The sequence below is a fragment of the Pleurodeles waltl genome, chromosome 10 (genome assembly GCF_031143425.1).
Source record: "Pleurodeles waltl isolate 20211129_DDA chromosome 10, aPleWal1.hap1.20221129, whole genome shotgun sequence".
NCBI classification, from domain to species: domain Eukaryota; kingdom Metazoa; phylum Chordata; class Amphibia; order Caudata; family Salamandridae; genus Pleurodeles; species Pleurodeles waltl.
The window spans coordinates 822,905,501-822,928,946 of record NC_090449.1 but is presented as its reverse complement, the minus strand read 5'-3'; the positions used below and the strand labels follow the sequence as shown (position 1 = coordinate 822,928,946).

General features: G+C 44.8%; 1 protein-coding gene across 2 annotated transcripts in view; it reads left to right on the top strand.

Moving 5' to 3' along the window:
• ULK4 (unc-51 like kinase 4) overlaps nucleotides 1-23,446 on the top strand; it is a 1,615,551-nt gene that overhangs the window by 660,176 nt on the left and 931,929 nt on the right. For both annotated transcript variants that reach the window (XM_069211486.1, XM_069211487.1), the window contains exons 23-25: nucleotides 13,966-14,099; nucleotides 22,107-22,228; nucleotides 22,421-22,477. In XM_069211486.1, the coding sequence (XP_069067587.1) occupies nucleotides 13,966-14,099; nucleotides 22,107-22,228; nucleotides 22,421-22,477 (313 nt within the window). The remainder of the gene's footprint in view (nucleotides 1-13,965; nucleotides 14,100-22,106; nucleotides 22,229-22,420; nucleotides 22,478-23,446) is intronic.

Below are 23,446 nucleotides of genomic sequence, written 5' to 3'. Positions count from 1 at the left end.
TGCTTATCTTTATGGTACAAGGTTAACTCTGCATTTGGTTCCACTGGTCCTGGTCTGTGGCATGTGAAGATTCCATGTCTTCTTTGTCACTTTGCCATGGCTACTGCATGAAGGCAAAAGGTGTACCAGGGTTTGAGATTGTAGAAACTGCATAGATGAAGTTTAAGGTCTTGCTTATCTTTATGGCACAAGGGGTAACTATGCATTTGGTTCTAGTGGTCCATCATCTACAGTTAATTTGGAAAATGTTGTCACATCTCTGGGTGACCATGTTTCCCGTCTCTAACTAGGGTCATGTATCCTTGCATGGCTCAATGTACTTAAAGGGTTCTCTCTTCTATCTTCCTTAAAATATCAACAAACCAGACTGTGGGGGTAGATGCATGCATGTGCTCCTTGGGTGATAGAACCCTCCAGCACATACCCATTCATCCTATTATCTGTATGTGGTTTGGTAAAAAATTGGTGACCTGTGATGGTTTCTTAGTTCCTAGTATCAGCATCAGAACGCAGTCATGCCTGTACACCAGGGGCAGTTTCACCACAGATTCTGGCAAAGTGGCAGGTTATAGGAAATGGCCCGCTGATCGGTTTTCATCAAGACTGTTTAATTAGGGTCTCCGTTCTCCAAATCCTAGGATTTTGTTTCACCTTTGGAAAGAGTACTGGTTGATTCTGTCAACCTGTTGGTGGATTGGTACCACAATCAATCAACTAACATCCACAGATTGATGGTAAAAGGGTGCATCTTTCTGCCATTACAGAATATTCCGTCTAAGAGAATGTCTGTATATATTGTCGCTGCAGGAAATGCCCTCTCCATGGTGCAGGAGGATTTGATAAAATAATTGTTTAGGGTTACCCACCCCTAACTCATCAATGGCGTTTTTATGGTTTGAAGTAGTTATATTTTTCTTCAGGTGAATTGAACTTGTGTGCATTTAGTGGACCCTGGTCTGCCATGTACAAGAAGTCTGCAAGGTGGTGGAGGAAGTGGGTCTGAAGTGTTCAAAGAAGTTGTTATGCCCCTGGGAATAATCCCAAGCAATGGTAGAATATTGGGCTTGTCCCCTTCTATTTGAATATGCATCTACCTCCTCTCTCTCTCTGCTTCTCCTTGAAATTATACAAGATGGGTGGGCAGACATGTCCTTAGATGAAGATGAAATGTTCCTAAATCTGCCATTTTTTAGGCACTTCTACATTGTGAAGAATCTAATATATTACACCATTGTGTTTAACGTGGTGCTAAGGCTGTGGGTAGGTTGTAGTTTAAGAACTGAGCCCTAAACTTCTGTATGGATTCTTTAGCCCCAGATTACATGCCCTGACTATGAGGAAGGGGCTCAGATAATGATCATGTTAGTATTTTGGATTCTGTGTCTGCTCCAGATCTGGTCTGGTGTGTATGGTGTTTTTGATTCCAGTGTCCCAGGCCCCCTTTTGAATCTGGCTTTCTTTTTCCCAGCTCTTTTTAATTGGTTTCCAATACCGGACATCATACCGCAATTACCTCAGAGTAACATAAAGTCCAGCTCAGAAATGATTGGTTCCAAGGATAGTTAAAAAAGAAGAAAAAAAAGAAAAGAAAACAGTGACAATAAATATGCATTGTGTGAAGTTAAGGTTCCCTCAATGTTGAAAGGCATTTCAACCATTGGTCCCAAATCTCAAAATATTTCTGGAGACAACCCTTTGAGTTGTAGACATGATCTTCGGCCTTTGTGCAATAGTCAATACTGTCAGCCCACTCTTTGAAGGTGCAGACCGTGTCCATTCGGAAGTGACCTGCAATATCTTGCTTTGCTATCCATAAATCCAATGCAGCAAATAATTTTATGGAAAACTACCACCTCGCTCATCCATGAGACTCAGAAGTGTCATTTTAGGATTAGCTGCGACAGCTGTGTGTACAGACAGGGTCAGCATATCATGCATCTGGGCCCAGTAACGTTATATGACTGGGCAGGTCCAAATCATGTAGTTGAAAGTGCCTAACAGATAGGGTGAGTTCCTGGCATCATTCTGTTCAGCCTAGTTTAGCTGTAATTCATCGGTGGAAATATTTAAATTGTATAAGTCTCAGGTGCATGGACAAGGCTAAAATTCTGGAGGTCTTCTTCGCCTCGACCTAGTCTCTGAGTTGAGGACGCAGCCCTCGGGTGGTGCTGTTCATTGTAAAGTAGATAGTAGAGATACCCTTGCTGCCAAGTTGTGTAGTTATGAGTTTGGTTACCAATGGGTTACACTTGGGTAAGGGTCAAACATTGGGTGCGTGCACCTTCACGGTGTGATGTAATTGTAGGTAACTGTAAAATGGTGAGTAATGTACGTCGTAGGCGTAAGGGAGGCGAATGAAAGAATATGGACCCCAGCCCAAACATTCCCAAGCTTGGAGATCACTATGAGATCCTATGGACTGAATGCAGCAAAATGACAGTGTATTTAAGTTTGGACTCCTTCCCACCCAATCAAGAGAGCACATTGCCAAAAAAAGCATTGTTTTAGTAGCAGAGAAGTGGTTCTGGCATATTGTTGGCTTGCATAGCAAATTAATAATATCAAGCATGTGTATACATTCCAAATCAGAGAGGATGCACAGCTTTGTACGATCAGCGAATAACCAATCGTTAATCGTTCTAAGTTGGCAAGTCTAATTATAGAGTTTAATGACCGCTAGTGCACGTTCTTTGTCATATGGATATAGCACACATTTCTGTTTAGAAGAGCGAATGCCAGGATGGCATAACTTGTTAAGTCTGAGTGATCAAGGGCTCTATAATCCTGCTTCCATGTCGTTAATTCTGTAAGCACAACCTGAATGCCTAGGTATTTGAAGAGGTCAGTGGCAAGCTGTTATTGCGATGTTGTGTCAAGCCTAACATGATGACCTGCACATAAACAGATGTATTCCAGATGGTTACAAGCCCAGTGACATTACCATAAACCTGCAGAAGCCTCAAAGCTCTGAATATAAAGTAATAAATCATCAGCATAAAGGGACAGCTTTAGCTGAAACGACCTATGAGCGCATCGCTCTGAATCCAGTCAGCATGTGGAGGGGAGGCGGTGGTCAAACCTGACGTGTGCCACAATGGATCTCAAAGGGAGAAGATAAGGAACCTTTGACCCATACCGTCACCCACTGGTTAGTGTAAAGGATTTGTACAAACCACTGGAAAAGTAGGCCAAAGAAACCGTCTGAAAAGTAGGCTGTAGTTCATGTGGTCCAAGTATATGAACATGAATGGTCAATGTATTGACTCAAATGCCTTCTTTTTACAGCAGTTAAAAGTTAGATGTAGCAATCCTAGGAGTATTCCGATCTTATAAGTGCAATGAGAAAGCTTCAAAGGCAGTGGCATGTTCTGCCCCCAGGCATGAAGCCATTTTGTCTCAGTGGATCAGGCTTTGCAGTGAACCGACCAGCCTGTTGCCTGGAACCTTGGCAAGAGTTTAGCCTTTATGTTGATCAAAAATATAGGCTGGTATGATGTGCAGTTAATCTTTGGCTTCCTAGATTTAAGGATCGCTGTGAAAATGGCCCCTCTCAAGCCATATGGTAAAGTGCCTACCTCAAAGGCTTCATCATACATTGCCTGGAGCTAAGGAATCAGATCTCAGGCATATTTCTGAAACAGCTCAAGTAGAAACCCATTAGGACCAGGAGTCTTTACTGCAGACATGCATTAACCGCTCCCGCTATCTCTTCCACATTTCGGGCCTTGTCCACTCTCTGGCGCTTGCTATCAGAAAGCCCAAAGACTATCAGATATTCAATAATGAGGTTGGTGCATTACGACCTGGGAAGGAGAGGGGGTCTTAGAAGTATATAAAGAGCTATAGTAGATTCTGGCTTTCTTGACAACTTTTAATTGTCATTTGCTGCCAGTCTGAGAGCCAAGGGGTTGATATTATGCTCTTTACTTTTTAAAGATTCCAATACCTGTTAATTTCCTAGATGCATCTGCTAAATGATTTTACCTAGTACCTTATTTATCTTGTGATAAAATCGTTAGTTAATATTCTAGAAGTACTGTGGCTCTAGGAATGGACCTGCTGAGTGGAGGTTGTACATGTGAACTGTCTCCGGATGCTCTTTAGTATCTTCCAGGTTTTTTTTTCTTGAATTCTACAGAAGCAGCTTGTTATGCAGTTTCTTTTATTCTGGTTCTGACCCAGAAATGGGATTTAGAATTTTTTCTGGAAAATGATGGGTGCCGTGCATGTAAATGTCTCAACTATGGACAATTGCTTATTGTTTGTACTACTACATTGGCCATCTTGCGGCCTGACCTTACTGCAGCATTATTATGACCTGTGACTAATCAGAAATGGTGTAATGGCATCCACATTTTCATGAGAAGTTGATTGTTCCTGATTGGCGTAGCCTTGCTGGTATGAAATTGTTGGTACTCGAAACTAGGGGTGCTTCACAGATCCTCACCTATGTATCTTAATCATTGGTGCCTGGGCAGCTTCTTCTGTATGAGTAGTCCTTTATCTGGTGGCCTTGAGCAGCTTTGTGTTCTTATTTGAGCTACTTTGTTCCAAAAAGAGAGAATTCTTTTTTCGAGGAGCAAGGGTGCTTAAGGAAAATATTCTACTAGGCTCCTACCCTGCCTCTCAACATGTCCTCTATTTAATTTTCTCAGCTGGGAAGCTGCAGTACCTCCATCCTCAGTGTACCTCATTCCTAAATATATTTTGCGACAAATGTAATGCCTGTTTTTTTTTTTTATAATCACTCGTTTGCCTCTATTGTATCTTAAAAATCATATTTCTTTACCCTTCAACAACACTGAACAGGCTATACAGATGCCCTCGTCTACCAGTATATTCCACACTACTTTGGTTTTCATATCGCCAGGCGAGAAATTTACACACAATCTACTTGTCCTGCCATCCTGTGACATGGCATGCATCGTTTAATGTTTAGCTTCTTCAATTACATTACAGTTTTGAACTGTGCTTTTTGCAATGTGCAATCTTTTCTATATTATCATACTGTGCACAATTCCACCATTTAGTAATTGAATCCAGAAGTGAGGTTTGCAAAATTTGTGCCTACTCAGCCTATTTAGCATTCATAACATTTTAAACCTTGTTCAAAAATATAGTTTTTTGTAAAATACGTTAGTAGTAAACTACATTTATGACTTGATCTTATTTCTACGAACCCTTCTAGAGGTATGCCCTTTTTGTTTATCCTCGTAGAAGAAAGAATTGGGATTGGAAGAGAATGGTGAAATTACTAACCAGTAATCTTACTTACTCAATTCTGTCTTTTTTGCCCCAGTCTTCGAGATCCAGCCTTCCCCCCCCCCCCACAAGTCTTTATGTCTCACTCACATTTGTGTTCTAGTAGTTGAACAGAGTGTTTCAGAAAGAATGCCCTCTACTTTGGCTTCTGAAGCTGTCTCTCCTTGCTGTTATATATTTTCTGGGCGCACCTGTATTTTCCCCATTGAGCTTGACAGTCCCGCTGTCTCATTAGAGGTACTTGTTGTGTATGGTTGTCGATTCTAGAGGTGAGCTGTAATGCTAGGAGACATCGAAAGTTGTACCCTCATTGTAATACTACAATTTCAACACAAGCTTATGTAGTGCCTGACAGTGGTGACTTCATGATTCTAGTAAGGGGGAGGGTAAAGGCCATTTGAACTGTACCACTGTTGGGAAATTGCCTACCTGCTCTTCCCTGCAAAAGATTTGGTCAGGTCTTATAACTGTGGTCCTTTGACTTCATCATGGAACATTATAGAACATTTATCTTGGAAGTCTGCCTGTTTGAAATATGCGTCCACTTTAAGAAGGAGTAATAAGTTTCTATAGGTTGGAAATCAGCTTCCCAAACTAAAATCCAAAATATACACAAAGGAGGGTTTGGCCCATCTCTTTTAAATCCTGTCTTGTACTCAGTTATATGCATGACCTTTCAAATATCTCAAGTGAGTGTGTATGGCACCCAGGTAAATTAGTGATCTTGACACATTTCTTGGATGTATGTGTTGGGTCCTCACCCACAGGTAACATCTGTGGCCTACTTCATCATTGGACCCACATTGCCTTATGTGAGTGGGTGGGCTCTACGCATTTGTAAGTGGAGCGCTTAGGAGGTAAAAGGCAAGGGATTCTGTGAGTGAGTTAAAATTGCCTCATAGATCCTAAAACTATTATTTAATGAGCAAGGTCTTGGTTGACAGATGCCTTCTCCTATCCTAGAGCTACAGCCCCTCATCTATTTCCTCAAAAAGGAGACATTCAAAATGTTTGTTTGATGAGGTCCTGTCTGCTCTGGACCCAGGAGACTGGATGGTAGCCTTGGACTTACAGGATGCATATTTCCACATTCCCATCCTGCCTGTCCACAGGCGTTACCTGAGGAACACGGTAGGTCACAAGCACTTTCAGTTTGCCGTACTCCCCTTTGGACTTTCCAGCCCCCTTCAGGTTTTCACCAAGGTGATGGCAGTGGTCGCCGGTCTTCTGCAGAGTTCAGGGATGCCAGTCTTCCCCCTAACTCAACGACAGCCTGTTAAAAGCAGGCTCGCCCCAAGTCATCTCCACCTCCAGACTATGGCAGGCCTGCTGCATTCGCTGTGGTTCACTATAAATGTGCGAAAGTCACACTTGATTCCCTCTCAGATGCTTTCTTTCATCGGAGCTGTAGGAAAGTAGCACCTTTCTGGCATAGTTTCCCCCACTTTTTGCCTGGTGTCAATGTGCTAACCAGGACCCCAGTGTCAGTGCTCTCTCCCCTAAATTTAGTTGTAAGGTAACTTTTACACCCCACAATTGACATACTGGTGCACCTATGTAAGTCCCTAGTATATGGTACTTAGGTACCCAGAGCATTGGTACACCAGGGGTGCCCCATCGGCTGCAGCATGTATTGTGCTACCCATGAGGGGCCATGCAAACTGTGACTGCCAGCCTGCCATTGCAGCCTGCTTGAAATGGTGCATGCACCTTTCACAACAGATATAAGATTTGCCTTATATCATGGTCACTGCACTCTGACCATGTAAGTCATCCATAAGGTAGGCCCTTTAGCCCAAGGGCAGGGTGCATGGTTCTAAGTGTGAGGGCACCCCTGCATGAGCAGAGGTGCCCCTACCTACCCCAGACTGCATTCTTTGGGCTTGGTAAGTGCAAAGAAGCCATCTTAAGGTATGTAGTGGGCACTGGTTAACATGAGTGGTCCAACTACATAACGGCTTCACCGACCGAGGCATGTTTGGTATCAAACATGTTGGAATCATGCAACTACACAGAATCCAGTGCTACAGTGCTAGTTGCATGATGTTATGTACTCTGTGCGTTCCCTAGGGGATCCCCTATGTCTGCCTGTACAGTCTTGCAAGGTCTGCATGCCATCCTGTGCTGCTACTGCCCCCTGACACTGTTCTGCCCCCCCTCTACTGAGTCTAACTCTGGCAGGGGACGGCAGAACAAAGGATTTCCTGTAGGATCGAGGTGTGACCACCTCCTCCTTAGAAATAGGTGTCAAGGAGCTGGGGTGGGGGTGCCTCTGAGCGCACTAGACTACTTTGAAGGGCACATTTGTGCCCTTCTTGCATAAACCGGTTTGCACCAGTACAAGAACCTCTGGTTTCTGCTCTGGTGCGAAATTAGACAAATGACAGGGGAATGACCACCCGTCTGTTCAGCTCCTCCTCTAGGGGGGTGGCAGAGCTCTGCCAGGTGGCCACTTGATTCTGCCATCTTGGAACTAAGATGAGCCGAGATCCCTGGGAGCATCTGACTGGTTAGTCCAGCTGCGTGCCCTCCCTGACCCCGGATGATAAGTGGGTCATTGCAATTAGTGTCCAACTCCCTTCCTGGGTTACATAAGGGCTCCCGTGAGGGTGCAACAATAGATTCCTCTGAAAGCCTTCAGGAACCGTCTGGAAGTCTCCTCTGCAAGACGCTTCTGCAACCTGGACAGTGGAACCGCTGCTGTTCTTTGCCGGAACCAGAAGCAAGACTGTAACCAGTGGGAGGGCTCCTGCTGCAACTTTGTTTCTACTTTCTGCAAAGACTTCTGCAACCAAGTGGCTGTGCATTCTCTAGAGTCATTGGGACTCTGCCTCTACTTAGGAAAGCAAAAAGGAATCTCCCTTGGAGTGAAGGAATCACTCCCCTCCATCTGCAGGCACCACAGCGAGGACGATTGGCTTGTGGATCCTGCTATCCCATGGACTCTCCAAGGCTCTACAACACAGGTGGTGGTTCTGTGGGTCTCCAGAGGTCTGACCTATCTTCCTTGCAACTGGGAAGTTTGTGGTCCCTCACCGGAGATGCTTGGCTGGAAACACTGCATCGCGTCTGCTTGTCGTTGCCATGGCTTGTTGGCTCTTCAGTCCAAAGACCTCCTAGCGCCAAGAAGCCCTGGCCTCCAGCACCCTTCAGCTCCAAGAATGACATCCTCTCTGCAACTCCTGCGACGCGGGCATCCCTCTTTGCTGTACTGCTGAGGCCTCCCTGTGCCTGCTGCCAGAGGGTCCTGCTGGGGGGCTCCAATGATTCTTGCTGGCTCTCCTGCTCACTGAGGACAGGCCTTGGCCTCCCTACCTAGGTTGGGTCACCTGGACCTTGCTGGTCCCCAAAATGCTTACAAACTCTGCACAATGTTTCATTGCATTTGCCAAGGCTGGTTGGTGGTCCTGCTGAAAACTGACCTCTGCAATCTAGCGACCGGCGTGAGACAGCTCGTGGATGACTCATGGGATCCTCCTGCATTGGCTGTATTCCACAGCTGCACTTCTTCAACTGCTGTCACTCAGGAAACATCACTGAGAAGGGAGGGCATTGCCCTCCACTGCCTAGGCACATCTGGGGTTGCTGGATTCTGTCCCCTCTCTCCTTAGGTCCTCTTCTGCCTGGGTTCCACAGGCCTGGTTCACAAGTCACGACAACAGCTGAACAACCGAGATCTCCATTGACTTCAGCGGGAGGTTATGACACAACTTCACCCCATTGTACCCAGACTCACTGGTCTAGGTACTCCAATGTTCTGGGTTTCCATGGGTAGGGGCAGTAGGAGACTGGCCCCTTGTTGCGGTACCCTCCCGTCCCACTTTTTGCCTGATATTTGAGGCTAAATTGACTAAGTGTGTGCTGGTATCCTGCTAACCAGGCCACAGCACCCATGTTCTTTCCCTAAAACTGTACCATGGCTTCGACAATTGGCACACAGCTACGTCCCTTGTAAGAGGTACCAGTGATACAAATGGCTCTTTGGACAGGGAGGGTCCCTAAGTGCTTCAGCATGTATTATGCCACCCTGAAGGACCCCTAACCAAACACATGCACACTGCCATTGCAGATTGTGTGTGTTGGTGGGGAGAAAAAGGTAAAGTTGACATGGCATCCCCCCATAAAGTGCCATGCCCACAAACCACTGCCTGTGGCATAGGTAAGTCACCCTTCTAGCAGGCCATACAGCCCTAGGACATACCACAGGTGAGGGCATAGCTGCATGAGCTTTATGCCCCTACAGTGTCTAAGTCAATTCTTAGACATTGTAAGTGCAGTTTGGCCATATTAAATACACAGGCTGCGAGGCGTCATTTCGAACTCCACAGCTCCATGACAGCTTCACTGAAGACTGGAATGTTTGGTATCTACCTTTGCAGCACAAAAAATCCACACTGATGCCGGTGTTGGATTTATTGTAAAAAGCACACAGAGGACATCTTAGATATACCCCCTTTATTTTATCCAACCCTCTAGTGTAGGTCCGACTAGTCTGTGCCAGCCTGCCTCTTACAGACACGTTTCTGACCCCATGGGATGAGAGCCTTTGTGCTCTCTGGGGTCAGGAACAAAGCCTGCTGTAGGTGGAAGTGCTTCACACCTCCCCCATGCAGCAACTGTAAAACTTGGTGGTGAGCCTCAAAGGCTCAGGCCTCAAGTTAAAGTGCCCCACGGCACTCCAGCTAGTGGAGATGCCCGCCCCACCAGACCATGCCCCACTTTGGCAGCAGGTCCGCCTGGAAAATTAGGTAAAACAAAGAGGGACCACTGCAGCTAGGACCACCCCTAAGGTGTCCAGAGCTGAAGTGACCCCTTCCTTCCAGAGTCCCCCATCTTGTTTTGGAGGAGAGGGACCATTAGGGATAGGAATATGCCCCCCTTCCCAATGCAGTGGGCAAAGGAAGGGTGTAGCCACCCTCAGGGACAGTAGCCATTGGCTACTGCCCTCTGACCCCTGTAGTGCCCCTAAATCTAGTATTAAGGTGCGCCCCTGAACCTTGCTTTGCAGATTCCTGGCAACCTCAAGAAAAAAGCACAGAAGAGCTGACCCCAGCTGTGAAAAGTCCAGAGAACTGACTTGGCCCAGTCCTACTGGCCAGTCTGCAGCTTCAAAACTCCTACTACGAGTGACCTCCACAAACCCTCAGAGGACTCCCTGCCCAGAAGAGGACAAAGAACCTTGGGACAGTGGCCCTGTCCAGAACAATTCCTCCAAAAGGACTCCAGACCCGCACTGAATCCGCAAGCCCTGTCCACTTTGCACCCAATCCCCACAGCTCGTGTCCAGGTGCCCAACCAGTCCAGAGAAGGTCCCCAGGTGATTCCGACCACGAGTTCAACCTCGGTCTGACCCTTCCTGGCCTACACGATGACTCCTACAGCCTGAATCTGGAGGACCCCCTTGACCGCGACCGTATCGGACGAAGATTCCAGACACTCAAAGGTACCCCTGCACCGGCAGCCTCCTGGCCTTGGGGTATCTGACCGATGGTCCAGTAATGTCCAGCGAGTGCCTCTCCTTCTGGTCCATCCTTTGTTTTTCCGGATCAAGTCCCTGGACCCAGCCTGCAGCATTTTTGTGACCCCGGGATTCCACCATTGAAAAGTATTGGGCATCCAATGCTGTGTTTGTACCCAGCACCCACTGTGGTGCAGAGGGTGTATGTTTAGTGCTGACCTAAACCTCTTCATAGGATTCCATTGAAAACCCAATGCCAAATTTGACCTCTGCACCCGGCCGGCCCTGTTTTGCTGGTGGTGCACGTTTGGGGTCAACTTGAACTTTGACCTGTGGATCTCCTAACCCCCAAAGACTGGAGTCATAAGTCGAGTACTTACCTATTAACTGTGCTAACCCTTTTACTCTCCTAGGGCTGCATTGGTTCCTGTGAGAAATTGCATTGTGTCAACATTTACAGCTGAAAAGTGTTACTTACTAGTAACTGTTTTATCTGCAAATCCTAAACAAAGTACATTTGATACATGTGCTTGACACCTACTTACAACTGTATTTACCTGCAACAAAGACCTTTTGGTTCTAGTAATAAAGTAACAAAATATATTTTTGCTATATAAAAACATTGGTCTGGAGTTAGTCATTGAGTGTGTGCCTCATTTCTTGACTGTGTGTGTAAAACAAATGCTTTGCACTACCCTCTGATGAGCCTAACTGCTCGACCGCATTACCACAAAAGAGAGCATTAGTATTATCTACTTTAACCTCTGATAAACTTCTGGGGAGCCCCTGGACTTTGTATATACCATACCAAAATGAGGTATAGTGTGCACAGAGTCAGCTTCCTACAGCATATGTGGGCTCTGCACTGGGACCTGAAGTTCCAGTGGGTGCAGCATCAGAGAAATCTCTTTGACATGGTTCAGATCTCAGAGGGAACTGTGAAAGACCTGCAGTGGTCAATTACGAACTGTGATTGGGTCAGAGTCAGACTACTGTCCCTTCCCCAACCAAACTTTACATTAGTGACAGATACATAACTCCTGGGAAGGGGTGGCCATCTGGGAAAGGTGGAGATCGGAGGACTCTGGTCTCCGGTGGAATCCAACATCTTGGAGCATGCATTTCTTCCTTCTGTCGAGGGGAAGTTAGTGCAGATGTTCACAGACAACAGCACTGCCATGTGGTACTGCGACAAGCAGGCTGGTGTGGGGTTATGGACCCTTTGTCAAGAGGCCCTGCATCTGTGGACATGGTTGGATTAGGAGGGCATAACCCTGGCAGTTCAACACCTGGCAGGTTTTCTGAACGCCAGGGCAGACAATCTCAGCCATGGATGCCGAGTGGATCACGAAAGCCGTCTCCATTTGGAGGTGGTGCAAGGTCTGTTTTAGTAGTGGGGAGATCCTTGGTTAGATCTTTTTGCCTCAGAAGAGAACGCACAATGTCAGCAGCATTGCACGTTGGTGTTTCCAAGGCAGCAGTCTCTCTGCAATGCTTTTTGCCGCGAGTGGAGCTCAGGCCTCCAGTACGCCTTTCCACCCATACCACTCCTGTCCAGGATTCTCAAGAAGATCAAGAGTGACTGGGCCGAAGTAATGTTTGTGGCTCTGGACTAGGCACAGAGAGTCTGATATTCTGAGCTTCTGAAAATAAGCATTGATCCTCCAATCAGGCTGTCCCTTTGGGAGGATCTTCTGTTGCAGCTGCACAGGAAGGTTCTCCACCTGAACCTGTCAACTCTGCACCTTCATGCGTGAAGACTGAGCAGTGACAGTTGTCAGCTTTTGACATTCCTGACGAAGTCTGTAACGTTTTCTTGGCAGCAATGCGTTTCGCCACAAAAACGGTATACTGCCATTGGAAAGGTTTGTAAGATATTGTACAGAGAAGTCTATAGAACCTCTTTCTGGTTCTCTACCTGATAATCTTCTTTTCATTCTTTTTCTTGTCCAACAGGGTTCCGTTCTGCCCACTCTGAAGGGCTATGTCTCTGCTCTGTCTGAGGCTGCCTAATCAGTCCTATTTTCAAATCTCCTATTGTAAATAGGTTCCTTAAAGGGCTTGTAAGTATATTTCCACCTACGCCCTTTATCATGCCCAGTGGGATCTTAACCTAGTTCTCACATACCTTATGTGTGCCCTCTTTGAGCCACTGCACAGTTGTCCCTTCCAACTGCTTACCATCCAGACAGCCTTCTTAGTTGTAATAACATCTGTCCAGAGGGTGAGTGAGATACAGGCCTTATCATCTAAGCCACTATATCTCACTATATTTCCAGACAAGGTAGTGCTATTCACATGTGCCTCTCTTCTTTCCTAAAGTGGTAACCTCATTCCATCTGGGTCAAACTGTCATCTTGTCCACCTTCTTTGCTCTCCCACATCCCTCTAAGGAAGAGGAGCGACTCCACCGGCTGAACCCAAAAAGAGCGTTGCCGTTCTACCATGACCTCACAAAAGAGTTCTGGGGGAACGACCAACTCTTTGTAGGGTATGTGGGAGGTAGAAGAGTTGGACAGGACAGAAGCAGACCATTTCATGCTGGGTTGTTCGCTGTAATAAGATCTGCTATGCTCTAGCTAAAATGCAGCCTCCACATGGCTTGCAGGCTCATTCCACCAGGAGAAAAGATGTGACCACAGCGTTTGCACGTGGAGTCCCAGTCCTGGACATCAGTCAGGCAGCATCATGGGCGTCACTGCACACTTTTGCCAAACACTACTGCCTAGACAGTCTTGTCCACAAGGACAGATATACCGCCTGTTCAGTCCTGCAGGACTTTCTAGTCCAAAAACATTTTCCGCAGCCCACCACCAGTGTCATTCTGCTGACAAGACATTCTGTGTTGTTATGGTAAAGTGATATTACAATCATTCTGTTAACAAGGCATTCTGTGTTCTTATGGTAAAGTAATATTAGAATCATGTTGCTGACAAGTCATTCTGTGTCCTTGTGGCAAAGTGACCTTATATTCAAACTGCTGACAAGACAATCTGTATTCTGTTAAAGTGATATTACAATCATTCTGTAGACAAAACATTCTGTATTGTGATGGTAAAGTGATATATTTCAACGATACTGTAAATGGAACGGCTGTGCAAACATGCCACTTTAGCTAGATCTACTGTAAATGTCATTTTGCTCGCAGCATTGTGCCCTCCGGAAAGATTGGTCTCTGTGGTATTTGAGAAACATGCTATCATTATTGTCCTGAGAGGTGAACTTTTCAACATGCTTGTATGCAGGCTGGTGATGTACATCGAAAGAGACAGCAGAAAAGCCACGCCAGCAAAGGAGCCGCAAAGCAGCAATGAGTACCTGTCACAGTGCCTTGATCTGCTCATCGCTCATATTGTTCAGGAGCTCCCAGGAATTCTAGGTACGGTGAAGACACCGAGCAATCTTACCTTTTCTCGCTTGCCTTCCTTCATCTTCTCAATCCGCAGTGGCCAAGAGCTCTTTAAAGCCGGTCTTCTTTAAGGAAATGTGAAATGTTTTTTAATTTAAGAAAATGTTCAGAAATGAAGGGCTGTATTACTGTGTTTATTATGTATTGATTGGACACCGTCAAAACTGATAGGCCAGTTACTTGTTCACTTAAAAACCAACAACCCTAAAGTTGAATTATCTTGAAGAGAGCTCAGCGGAGGCTGCTTTACGGCAATCCACCACCAAAAAAAACCTTTTGCTATTAAAACGATGTGCAAATCCAAGTTCAGCAGGGATCAGTACCATACCTTATTCGAATGTGTCAGTCTTACAGTAGTATGTAAATCATGTAAGTATATGCGTCAATATATCCTAAGAAGTCTGCGTCCGAGTCATTGCATGAGAAACTTTCACATGGCCTCATCAAAGTACAGGGTACAAGAATGCATTGATTCACCATTATGATAGAATCCCTTAATTCCACTTTATGCTTTATATCTTAGATGCAGAAGATCCTTGGTAATATTCCCTGAGCAAGCTGTTTAGAGGTGTTGATTTGGTAGGGCAGGTGTCTCAATGCTCTCCTTGAATGAGGCTCTAACGTTTGGCAGATGGTGATGTTTGCACTCTGATGCAAGAACAAAACGACAACCTACAGATACTTCCAGTTGTTTAAATTAGTGCTTCTTAATGATTCAAAGATGTATTTATTAAAGTTCCTTACGAATTTATAAACAACATTCATTAGTGCCTAATGCACTGTTCATGTGGTTTAGTGTAAGCCAAAATGCTAACATTTAATTGTTCCAGCTTAATTGGCAATCGTTAATCATCAAAAAATAAAAATCGTTGATGTCTAAGCTCCAGTGAGTGCTCTATCTTACTCCTTTCTAGTAGAAACGAGAGAATCTGTCACCCTGGCCCTGACCCTCAGTCCGCATCTACTGCCAAACCGTAGCAGCTTCAAAACTGTGTCTGTCGAAGATGCCAGTTAAGGAGCCAGGGATGGCCAGTTGGTAATGTTGTAAATTTTATTTGGTACACTTACCTAATGTAATGATTCTGATAAACCTCAGAATGATGAAAGTGTTAATCCACCCAGCAGGAAATAGAGTCTGTAACATAGACAGCACACATAGATTTTTGTGGCGAGCACTTACGTCATCGAGCAATTGCAGTTATTATTACTGAAAGTTTTCAAATGTTCCTTCCGTTTTTTCCATGTTTGCCCATGGGCGTCAATTCACCAAATTGCCAGGGGTAGCGGAAGTGATATCACACACCATTTGGCCTTTAATTTGACTCACACGCATATGCTTACACATACACTCACATTCTCACAAACACTCACATAAACACACTCATCTGAAAGAACGAATACACGCATTTTCAAGCATTTTTTACTTACCTTAGCTGCAAAATAGTCATATGCTTCCTAATTATACTCATTTGTTATACACTAGTAGTGAAATGTATAGTTTGCTATTTGTGCAGTAAAACAATGACAGAAGTCCAGAAACATGAAGCTTCAATCATTAGGATGGGCTGCTCTTGTGTTCCAGGCTCTGATTTTGCCAACTCTGAGGCCAGAGTCGCACAGGCAAAGCCGTGGGTCGCAGTGGGAAATTAGGGGTCACAGCTGCGACCCTTAAATGACGTCCGTTTGTCTGCCTCTGGTTTTGGGCAATTACACTGGCAGTCATTTGAAATTCAAATCGTGTTCTCAGTTCCTCATATTCACCAGGTACTCTCTGTGGTTTCTTCTCCTAATCTCGTTGTGTTTTTGGCAAAATAAAGTTATTCTTTTAAATTTCATTGATAAAACACGTTATCTTGTGACTGCGAGTTTTCAAGACAACTAGGAGTAGATCATATTTTGTAAGTGCAAGTAGTCATCTCTTTTCCCTCCTTTGCTTGACCTTTTTTGCACATAGTCGGTCACAGTAACTCAGTCCGTGGCATGGAAGATGTGGCACAGAATGTTGCATTTCTTGAATTATTGTAGTCATTTATTTTGTATTCAAGATGATTGGCATTTTTGTTTTTTGAAAAAGGAAATTGAGTGCCTAAATAATCTTCGTCTTTTGCTTTCAATTTATTATCTTCTCCTCTTGATTGGTTTGTGTTTGGAACCTTAAAAGACAAACCTATCACATGGGAGCCGATTCTTTAAATATAATATAATGGTTGCAATGTCTTAATATTTAATAGATTGTTAACCCAGAATCTTCACATTATTGTACATGCCCCCGATTGTGGCGATTTCAGCACTATAAATCACTTTTACCAGCAAAATATAATCATATCGTTGACCATCCTTTTTGTTTTTTATAGGGTTAGAATTATATTAAGTTCCTGCCTATATGTTGTATAAAACTAAAAAGTAAATCATCTGACTACTTTATCCTACTCCTTCCTCATATAAAGATTTTTTTCCTAAAATGTTATTGTGATAATATGTGTATTTTTAAAGCACACCATCACCTGTGAGGGTATCCTAGCGCTGAGCAGTTGTGAGTGTTTAGCCCTGCCCATGGTAGGTTGGTTAATTGGTTAGCTAGGTCTTCAAGTTCTTGGGGAATTCATGAAGAGAGTTGGAGGCTCTGATGTGGAGTAGCAGGTCGTTCCACACTTTTGGATCTGTGAATGAGAACGACTGTCCTCCTGCTGTGGTACAGTGTATGTGTGGGATGTGTGCTAGCAGGAGACCTGTGGAACTAAGGTATCTGGTTGATGGAAGGAGATATGGCTGTATAGGTAGGTAGAGCCTAAGTTGTGTAGTGCCCTGAATGTGCGTGTGAGGAGTTTGAAATTAGCACGTTTGTGTATCGGGGGCCAGTGGAACTCCCTGAGGTGTGGTGTAATGTGAGTTTTGTGTGGGAGGTTGCAGCAGTGTCCGCCACATAAAGCAAGAGAAGCCGCCTTGCACCTCTGCCTTTTCCTCTGGTGTCCCAGCATTCACTGCTGGGGCACCAGCATAGGCTCCCCAGCAATTGTGGCACTGCTTTCATGCAAAACTGTGCATGAAAGCAGCACCAGGATTGGTCTGAGCAGCAGTGACTGCTGCTCTGCACAACCCTGGGGCCTGTGCAGTTTCTTCAGCACGGCTGTGTATACAGCCAGGCTGGAGAAAACCAAGTGCGCTTGTGTGTTGGCCGGCCTTAGACTGCTGGCCAAACACATATGCGCACTTAGGTGCATTCTCTCCCCCTCCCGTGACCCTGCCCCACCCATCCCTGCACTGTTGGCTGTGCCAGAAGCAGACAAATAAAATGATCTATCATTTAAAGTGTCTGCTTCTGGCCCAGCCAGTGGGGTGAGGCTTCTTCGTCACAGCGAAGGTGCCGCCCCTGTGAGGTTGAGAGATGTATCTGTTTGCCAAGTTCTGTATGGTTTGTTTTCTTTTAGTAAATTGCTTGGTGATCCCATCGTAGCGACCTGTAGACCAACTTGATGGTGACATGCTTCCATAGCCTAAACCATTCAGGATGATCGACGGGTGGCCAAATTAATCATCCACTTGGTCTTAGACAATAGGGACTGTCCACGAAGGGCTATGAGAATGACTGTTTTGCTCCAAAGTCACTTGTGGATGAAGTCCACAGTTTTCTTTGGGTACAACCAGGCATCCTTAATGGATATGCCTTTGGACAGCTACCACTTATTTGATGAAAAGGTGGACTTGGCCCTGGAGCGTTTTAAGGAGAGCCGAGCCACTGCATGTTATTTGGTCCTTTCAGGTCCTGTCCAGCAGTCTCCCCAACGGTGAATGCCCTCTGGTGAATCAACAGAGTTTAGTCCCACTGTAGGCCTCCCAGTCCTTTTGAGTTTAGGGCCATGGGACCAACAGGAAACGATCTGGCCATCAGTTGCAATGCACATCTCAATCCTCTACCGCTCCTAGTTAGGCAACAGCCTAACTGGTGGGATGGTTACACAGTACTCCCAATAAGTCAGTCCTGCAGATTATCCAGCATGGGTACACCCTGCCATTTATTTTGGACTTTCTGCACCTGCCACGGCCCACTCTCGGAGGGCCAACTGTCATTTTATGTTAAGTAGTGCATGCTCTTTGGCCAAAGGAGCCCTAGAGAGCTTCAGAAAAAGGGAGCAGGGTGCTATTCCCACTATTTTCTTCTGCCAAAGAATTATATTCCCTATCAGGGCTTTCTGCCCAAGGACAAAATCAAATTGTTTACCCTGGCCCAGGTTCTATTTGTGCTGGATCCCTGAGAGTAGATGGTGGCCTTGGACCTGCAGGATGCTTCTTTCATTGCTCTTTTTATTGATTTTGCAATGAAATAGAACATTACAGAAACATGCGCCATAGGTCGGTACATTACATCCTCAAGTACCTACCACTCAACAGTATTTCTTGCTGTAGAACAATTCCACTTATCATAAATAGCATTTGAAGCAGAGTGACATTAACTGAGGCCTACAGTGGCTTGAATATAGAGATTCCAAATGTTCTCACTTTTCTTTTGTATGCCTCGGGTCTGTATACCAGTTTCTATGGTATGGCACCCTGGTTCATTCACTGATCCTTTCAGTGATTAGGGTAGCTTGGACATTACGCCAGTGGCACGCTATTTCCCTCTTTGCAACCAAGTAGCCAATGGCTTCTGGAGCTCAAGTGCTTCGTCGCCACCCTAGGTTGTCCATGATGCCAAACAGAATTATTTTAGGGTCCAGTTCCAGCTGCCCCCCACACTTCTCTGACCCGGGCTTCCCTGGCATGATTCTAATAAATGTGTATACCTGTGTATTCTCAAACAGGTGGTAGAAGGTGCCCAGTGAGGAAACCACATTTTTGACTTCTCTTCCTCCAGTTTTTATGTGAGCCAATTATAGTTCTTAAGAAGCTTTACCCCAATGTTCTGACTCCATCTGTTGATTTGTCTCAGGCTGAGCCTTTTCAAAAGATAATGTAGGACCTCTTCAGGGCCCGCCCCTTTCCTCCGGGCTCCTCTTGGCTCCCAATGGAGGTCCACACTGTTTAAGCATGGCAACTCTGGCAAGTTTGGTGGCCTTGGCCTCGATGCAGCCCAGTTCCACACCTTCAAAAGCTCAGGACTCTGCACTGCATCTGCAGAAGCCAACCTCATGTAGGACACCAACACAACTGCCATAGATGCCACTTTCAACATTGACTTTCCCGCTCTCTGAGCTATGCTTACTGCTTCCCTCAGGCCTCCAAATTAGAGAAAATCTTTTCATTGGCTAGTGAGAATATCAAAGCTTCCTTGAGGATCAATCACTTGCTGAGACTCTGCCCAGAACCCAGATGTGTACAAAGATGGAAAACCTCTTTGACTCAAATTCAGACATGCTTCATGTGGCTATCCTGGATTTCCAGCTCACGGAGTCAGATGATTCAGAGGCTGATACGCTATTCTTTGCTTATCAAACAGATTCTGGAATTTACTTGGATCTTCAAAATCCAGTGGCCTAGATACATATACGGGAGGGATATGCCCTAACCTTCAGGCCCTCCCTGTGAAAAGTAAGTTTGTTCACAGCTGTCTCCTTCAACTCCCGAAAATCTTCTGCTGCCTGGGCCAGTGCTAGCTACACAGGAGAAATACTTGATGTGCCTGTGAGTCAACAGGGAGCTAGCCCAGCTCCAAAAGCCACACTATTTTGTTAGCTCACCCTGTTCCTGTGAACCTGTTGGTTCATACAGCCCCAGTGAAACTGAACATCAGTGCCTTCTCTACAGCCCCTCAGCTCTGTGAGTACAACGATCTTGATTTCATAGGGCACAATATTTTTGTCTCAGGCAGCCTGGCTTTATGCACCACCAATGCATCATGACTTCTCAGCAGTGGCCACCTTCTCAGCTGGTCCAGTCTAGCAGCAATATTTCTGCTCCTATTATAAGACAGATTGATGAAAGGCTCTCTGACAACAGCAGCAGCAGTCTTCCACTTCTTCCACTGGTTTTACCTTTACAAAGATCCTTTGATTTGCCCTCCCGGCCTCCACAGACAATTTCCCAACAGGTAGAGGGTCTTGCATTTTCTTTCCCAGTTGGAGCCCTTTAGCACTGATTGCTAGATGCTCCAGTCAGTCCCCATGGGTTAGGTCTCCTTTTTCGACCTCTTTTCTCGACCATCTGCTTACTGTGTTAAAGTACTCCAAAGCCCATGCTTCCATCTTGAAGGAGTAAGTATTGGCCTTGTTGCTGAAACAGGCCATAAAAGTAGTGCCTCTGGGGGCAGTGGCATAGAATTTTACTCCCTCTACTTCTTCATTCTACTTATCTCAATCATTCTGCTGAAGGGGCGAGAGAATAGCATACAGTTGATTCTTATCAAATCCAAGTAGATGAGAAGGAATCTGTATGCCGATTTGTTGGAGCTCAGCATTTGTCCTCCTTTTACTCTGTTGGACACCGCAAATCTGCTTGTGACTCAGAATAGTTGGGTCCTCAACCCCAAACCCCAAACCCCAGGCACTTTACCCACATGTGTGGTGATTGAAAGGCACCAATAAGAGGCTCAACAGCCACCCTCCATATCCAGTGGGTATCATTCATATGCTGAGCACTGACGCAAGTGTGTCTCTGAATGCCGAGTTGCACTCTTAAACCCTTTCGAGGTTCATATGCCAGGTCTGCTCTTAGTGGATTCCCTGGCTCAGCTTAGTTTGGGGTTCTGTACTGCAAAAGAGCGCCTGGCTGCTTCATCTGTCCCCTAATGGCTCCCTGACCAGCTTTCTTTGTTCAGATTGCACCCGGTGGCCTGTTTCTTGAAAGGTTTACTGTCTATTTTCCCACCAAAGACATGTTGTTCCACAGCAGGGCTGAAAATTTGGATCTGACTTTCCTCATGGCATCACCATAGAACCAGTGCACAGCTTTTCTGTTCACCTTTTGACCCTCAAGACTGTCTTTATAGGCAATTATTTTGGCATGTATTCTTAGAATATTTCATGGCCCTGTCAGTTCGGCCACCATTTACAGTATTCTATCCATACAAGTTGGTCCTGTGAATTTGCCCCTCCTTTCTACCAAATATAGTTTCTGTCTTCCAGATGGGCCGGTCTCTCACTCTTTCATCTCTTGCATGGAGGAGTCTGTTCCATATAACAGGGTGGACGCAAGACAAGCTCTCCTATTATGTTACCTAATCAGAAGAGATCAGATCTGGGTGGATTACCTGCTGTTTGTTGGTTTTACTGGTGTCAAGAAGAGTACAGCAGCGACCTAGCATACAATTTAGCACTGAATTACTCTGAATTAGGAAATGGTGCACTTTGGCTTAGATGGAACCTCTGGCTGACATTTGTGTACACTCTGTGAGGGTCATTGCACTTCTACGGCCCTGGCCAAGGGCGTTTCAGTGGCTGATATGTGCCTGCCCCGCCGCTCTGTATTCTTGCATACCTTTTGCAAACAGTCTGCTTGGTGATTCAGACACCGAGTGACGGATTCTGTGCTAGAGGTGTGCTGTACGATTTCCTTGGTTAATCGGCAGTACTCTTCCATTTGGGCACTGCTTTGAGATTCATAAGATGAGGAATCTGTGGTTAGAGGTATCAAACAAGAGAAGAAAATGCTTTCTTAACACTATTTCTGTTGTATACTATATCTTCCTAATGATTCCTGGTCTCCCACCTTACTCCCCTTCGGAAGCAGTCCCATTAATAACACCGTTTCAAGACCGTTACTTCTGTTGTTCTAGTCTATACCCTCCTGTTTTATCTCTTTTCGTTTCTCTCTATCTTTAGCGGTTGGGTATGGTAAAAATAAATTAATGACAATGCACCAGGTGGTGTCATATACATAGGTCAGTGGTGTCACTTCCTGGGTCGGTGGAGCGCAGGGATAATATGGTCAGCTAAAGAATCTGTAGGAAGATACAGTATCCTTCAGGAATATTGTTACCAAAGCTAAGTAACATTTATTTTCTTGTGTTTTTGTCTGCTGTATTTAATATACTTTTTATTTTAGGCGATATTCTTGGTGCCTTAGCTGTTGTGTCTGGACGCAAGCATCCATCAACGACTCAAGCTAAACAGTTAAAAGTCTACCTTCCCATGACACCTGTAGTGCTTCATCTGGTGACATCTCAGGTACTGTTACAACAGCTACATCCTTATGTTATGCGTCTCCCAATATAGTTAACTTTAGTTGTAATTTACTTTGAGCCTATGTCTTCTCAGAGACAGTATCTAAAAACAGCAATATTTGTGTTGATAATTTAGTGAAAGAACAGCATGAACTGTTTGCAATAAACATTGATTTGTTACTTCTATTTTGAGCAGATATTTCGTCCTCAAATTGTGACCGAGGAGTTTCTTGTCAGTTTCGGAACCTTACTTGTGAGTAACATGATAAGTTTGTATTTAAATTGTTCTTAGAACTGATGAAAGCCATTTCCTGTATTTCACATGTAACGCGAGTATTATTAAATTAATTGGACGATATAATAAACCTGTTTTTGCATGCAGCTTGAGGCAACCGTAGTTCTTACTCTAACTTAATGAACAAAATACTGCGTCGGCAGAAAGTGGTCCTTCAAATGTGTAAAAAAAAAAAAAAAAACATATTGTTAAGTGATGCATCAAGGCAACTGACTTCTCATCTTCTTAGGTCAGCATCCTGGCTGCCACGATGATGCGTCACTTCATCAAGAAGGCACAAAAACTCTAGTTGGCACTACTCAATCTCCATAAATGTAGTTGCAGTGTTGGGGGATTAGGGTTTGGAGATTCTGCTGTGAGAGCAAGTCTCCTTTTACCGGCAGAGGAAGTAGTGGCTGAATGCTACTCACACCTGGATTGTGTTTGTTCAGTAGTGCGAATCGAATGGCCTCAACACCTTTAAATCTAGTCTTTCCAACATTTTGTGATTTGCTTTGCCTGTTGCTCAGCAGGGTGTGGTGGGGATGACATGTAAGATTACGGGCTATTTGGCCGCCTACATATGTCTTCTTGAACAATGTTGCCTATTAGATCGGCACTAGTGACACTATTTCTGAACAATTTGCCAAATCCTCCTACTCTATTTATTGTTACTTGTTGGGTTACTAGTGCTTAACCTCTGTCAGTTTGGCACAAAAGCAATCAGGCTTACCGTAGAGGCAATGTGTAAAGTATATATGCAGCACACAAACAATAGTAAAATGAAAATACCACAAAAGAACAATCCCTCACCAATTTAGAAATTAGAGTAAAATGTAATAAATTATGTGACATCAAAACAACAAAAATCCAATTATTAGAATTGGAGATATGCAATTTAAAAAATTTAAATAAAATTAATGCTTAAAAGCACAAAGCGCCAACTGT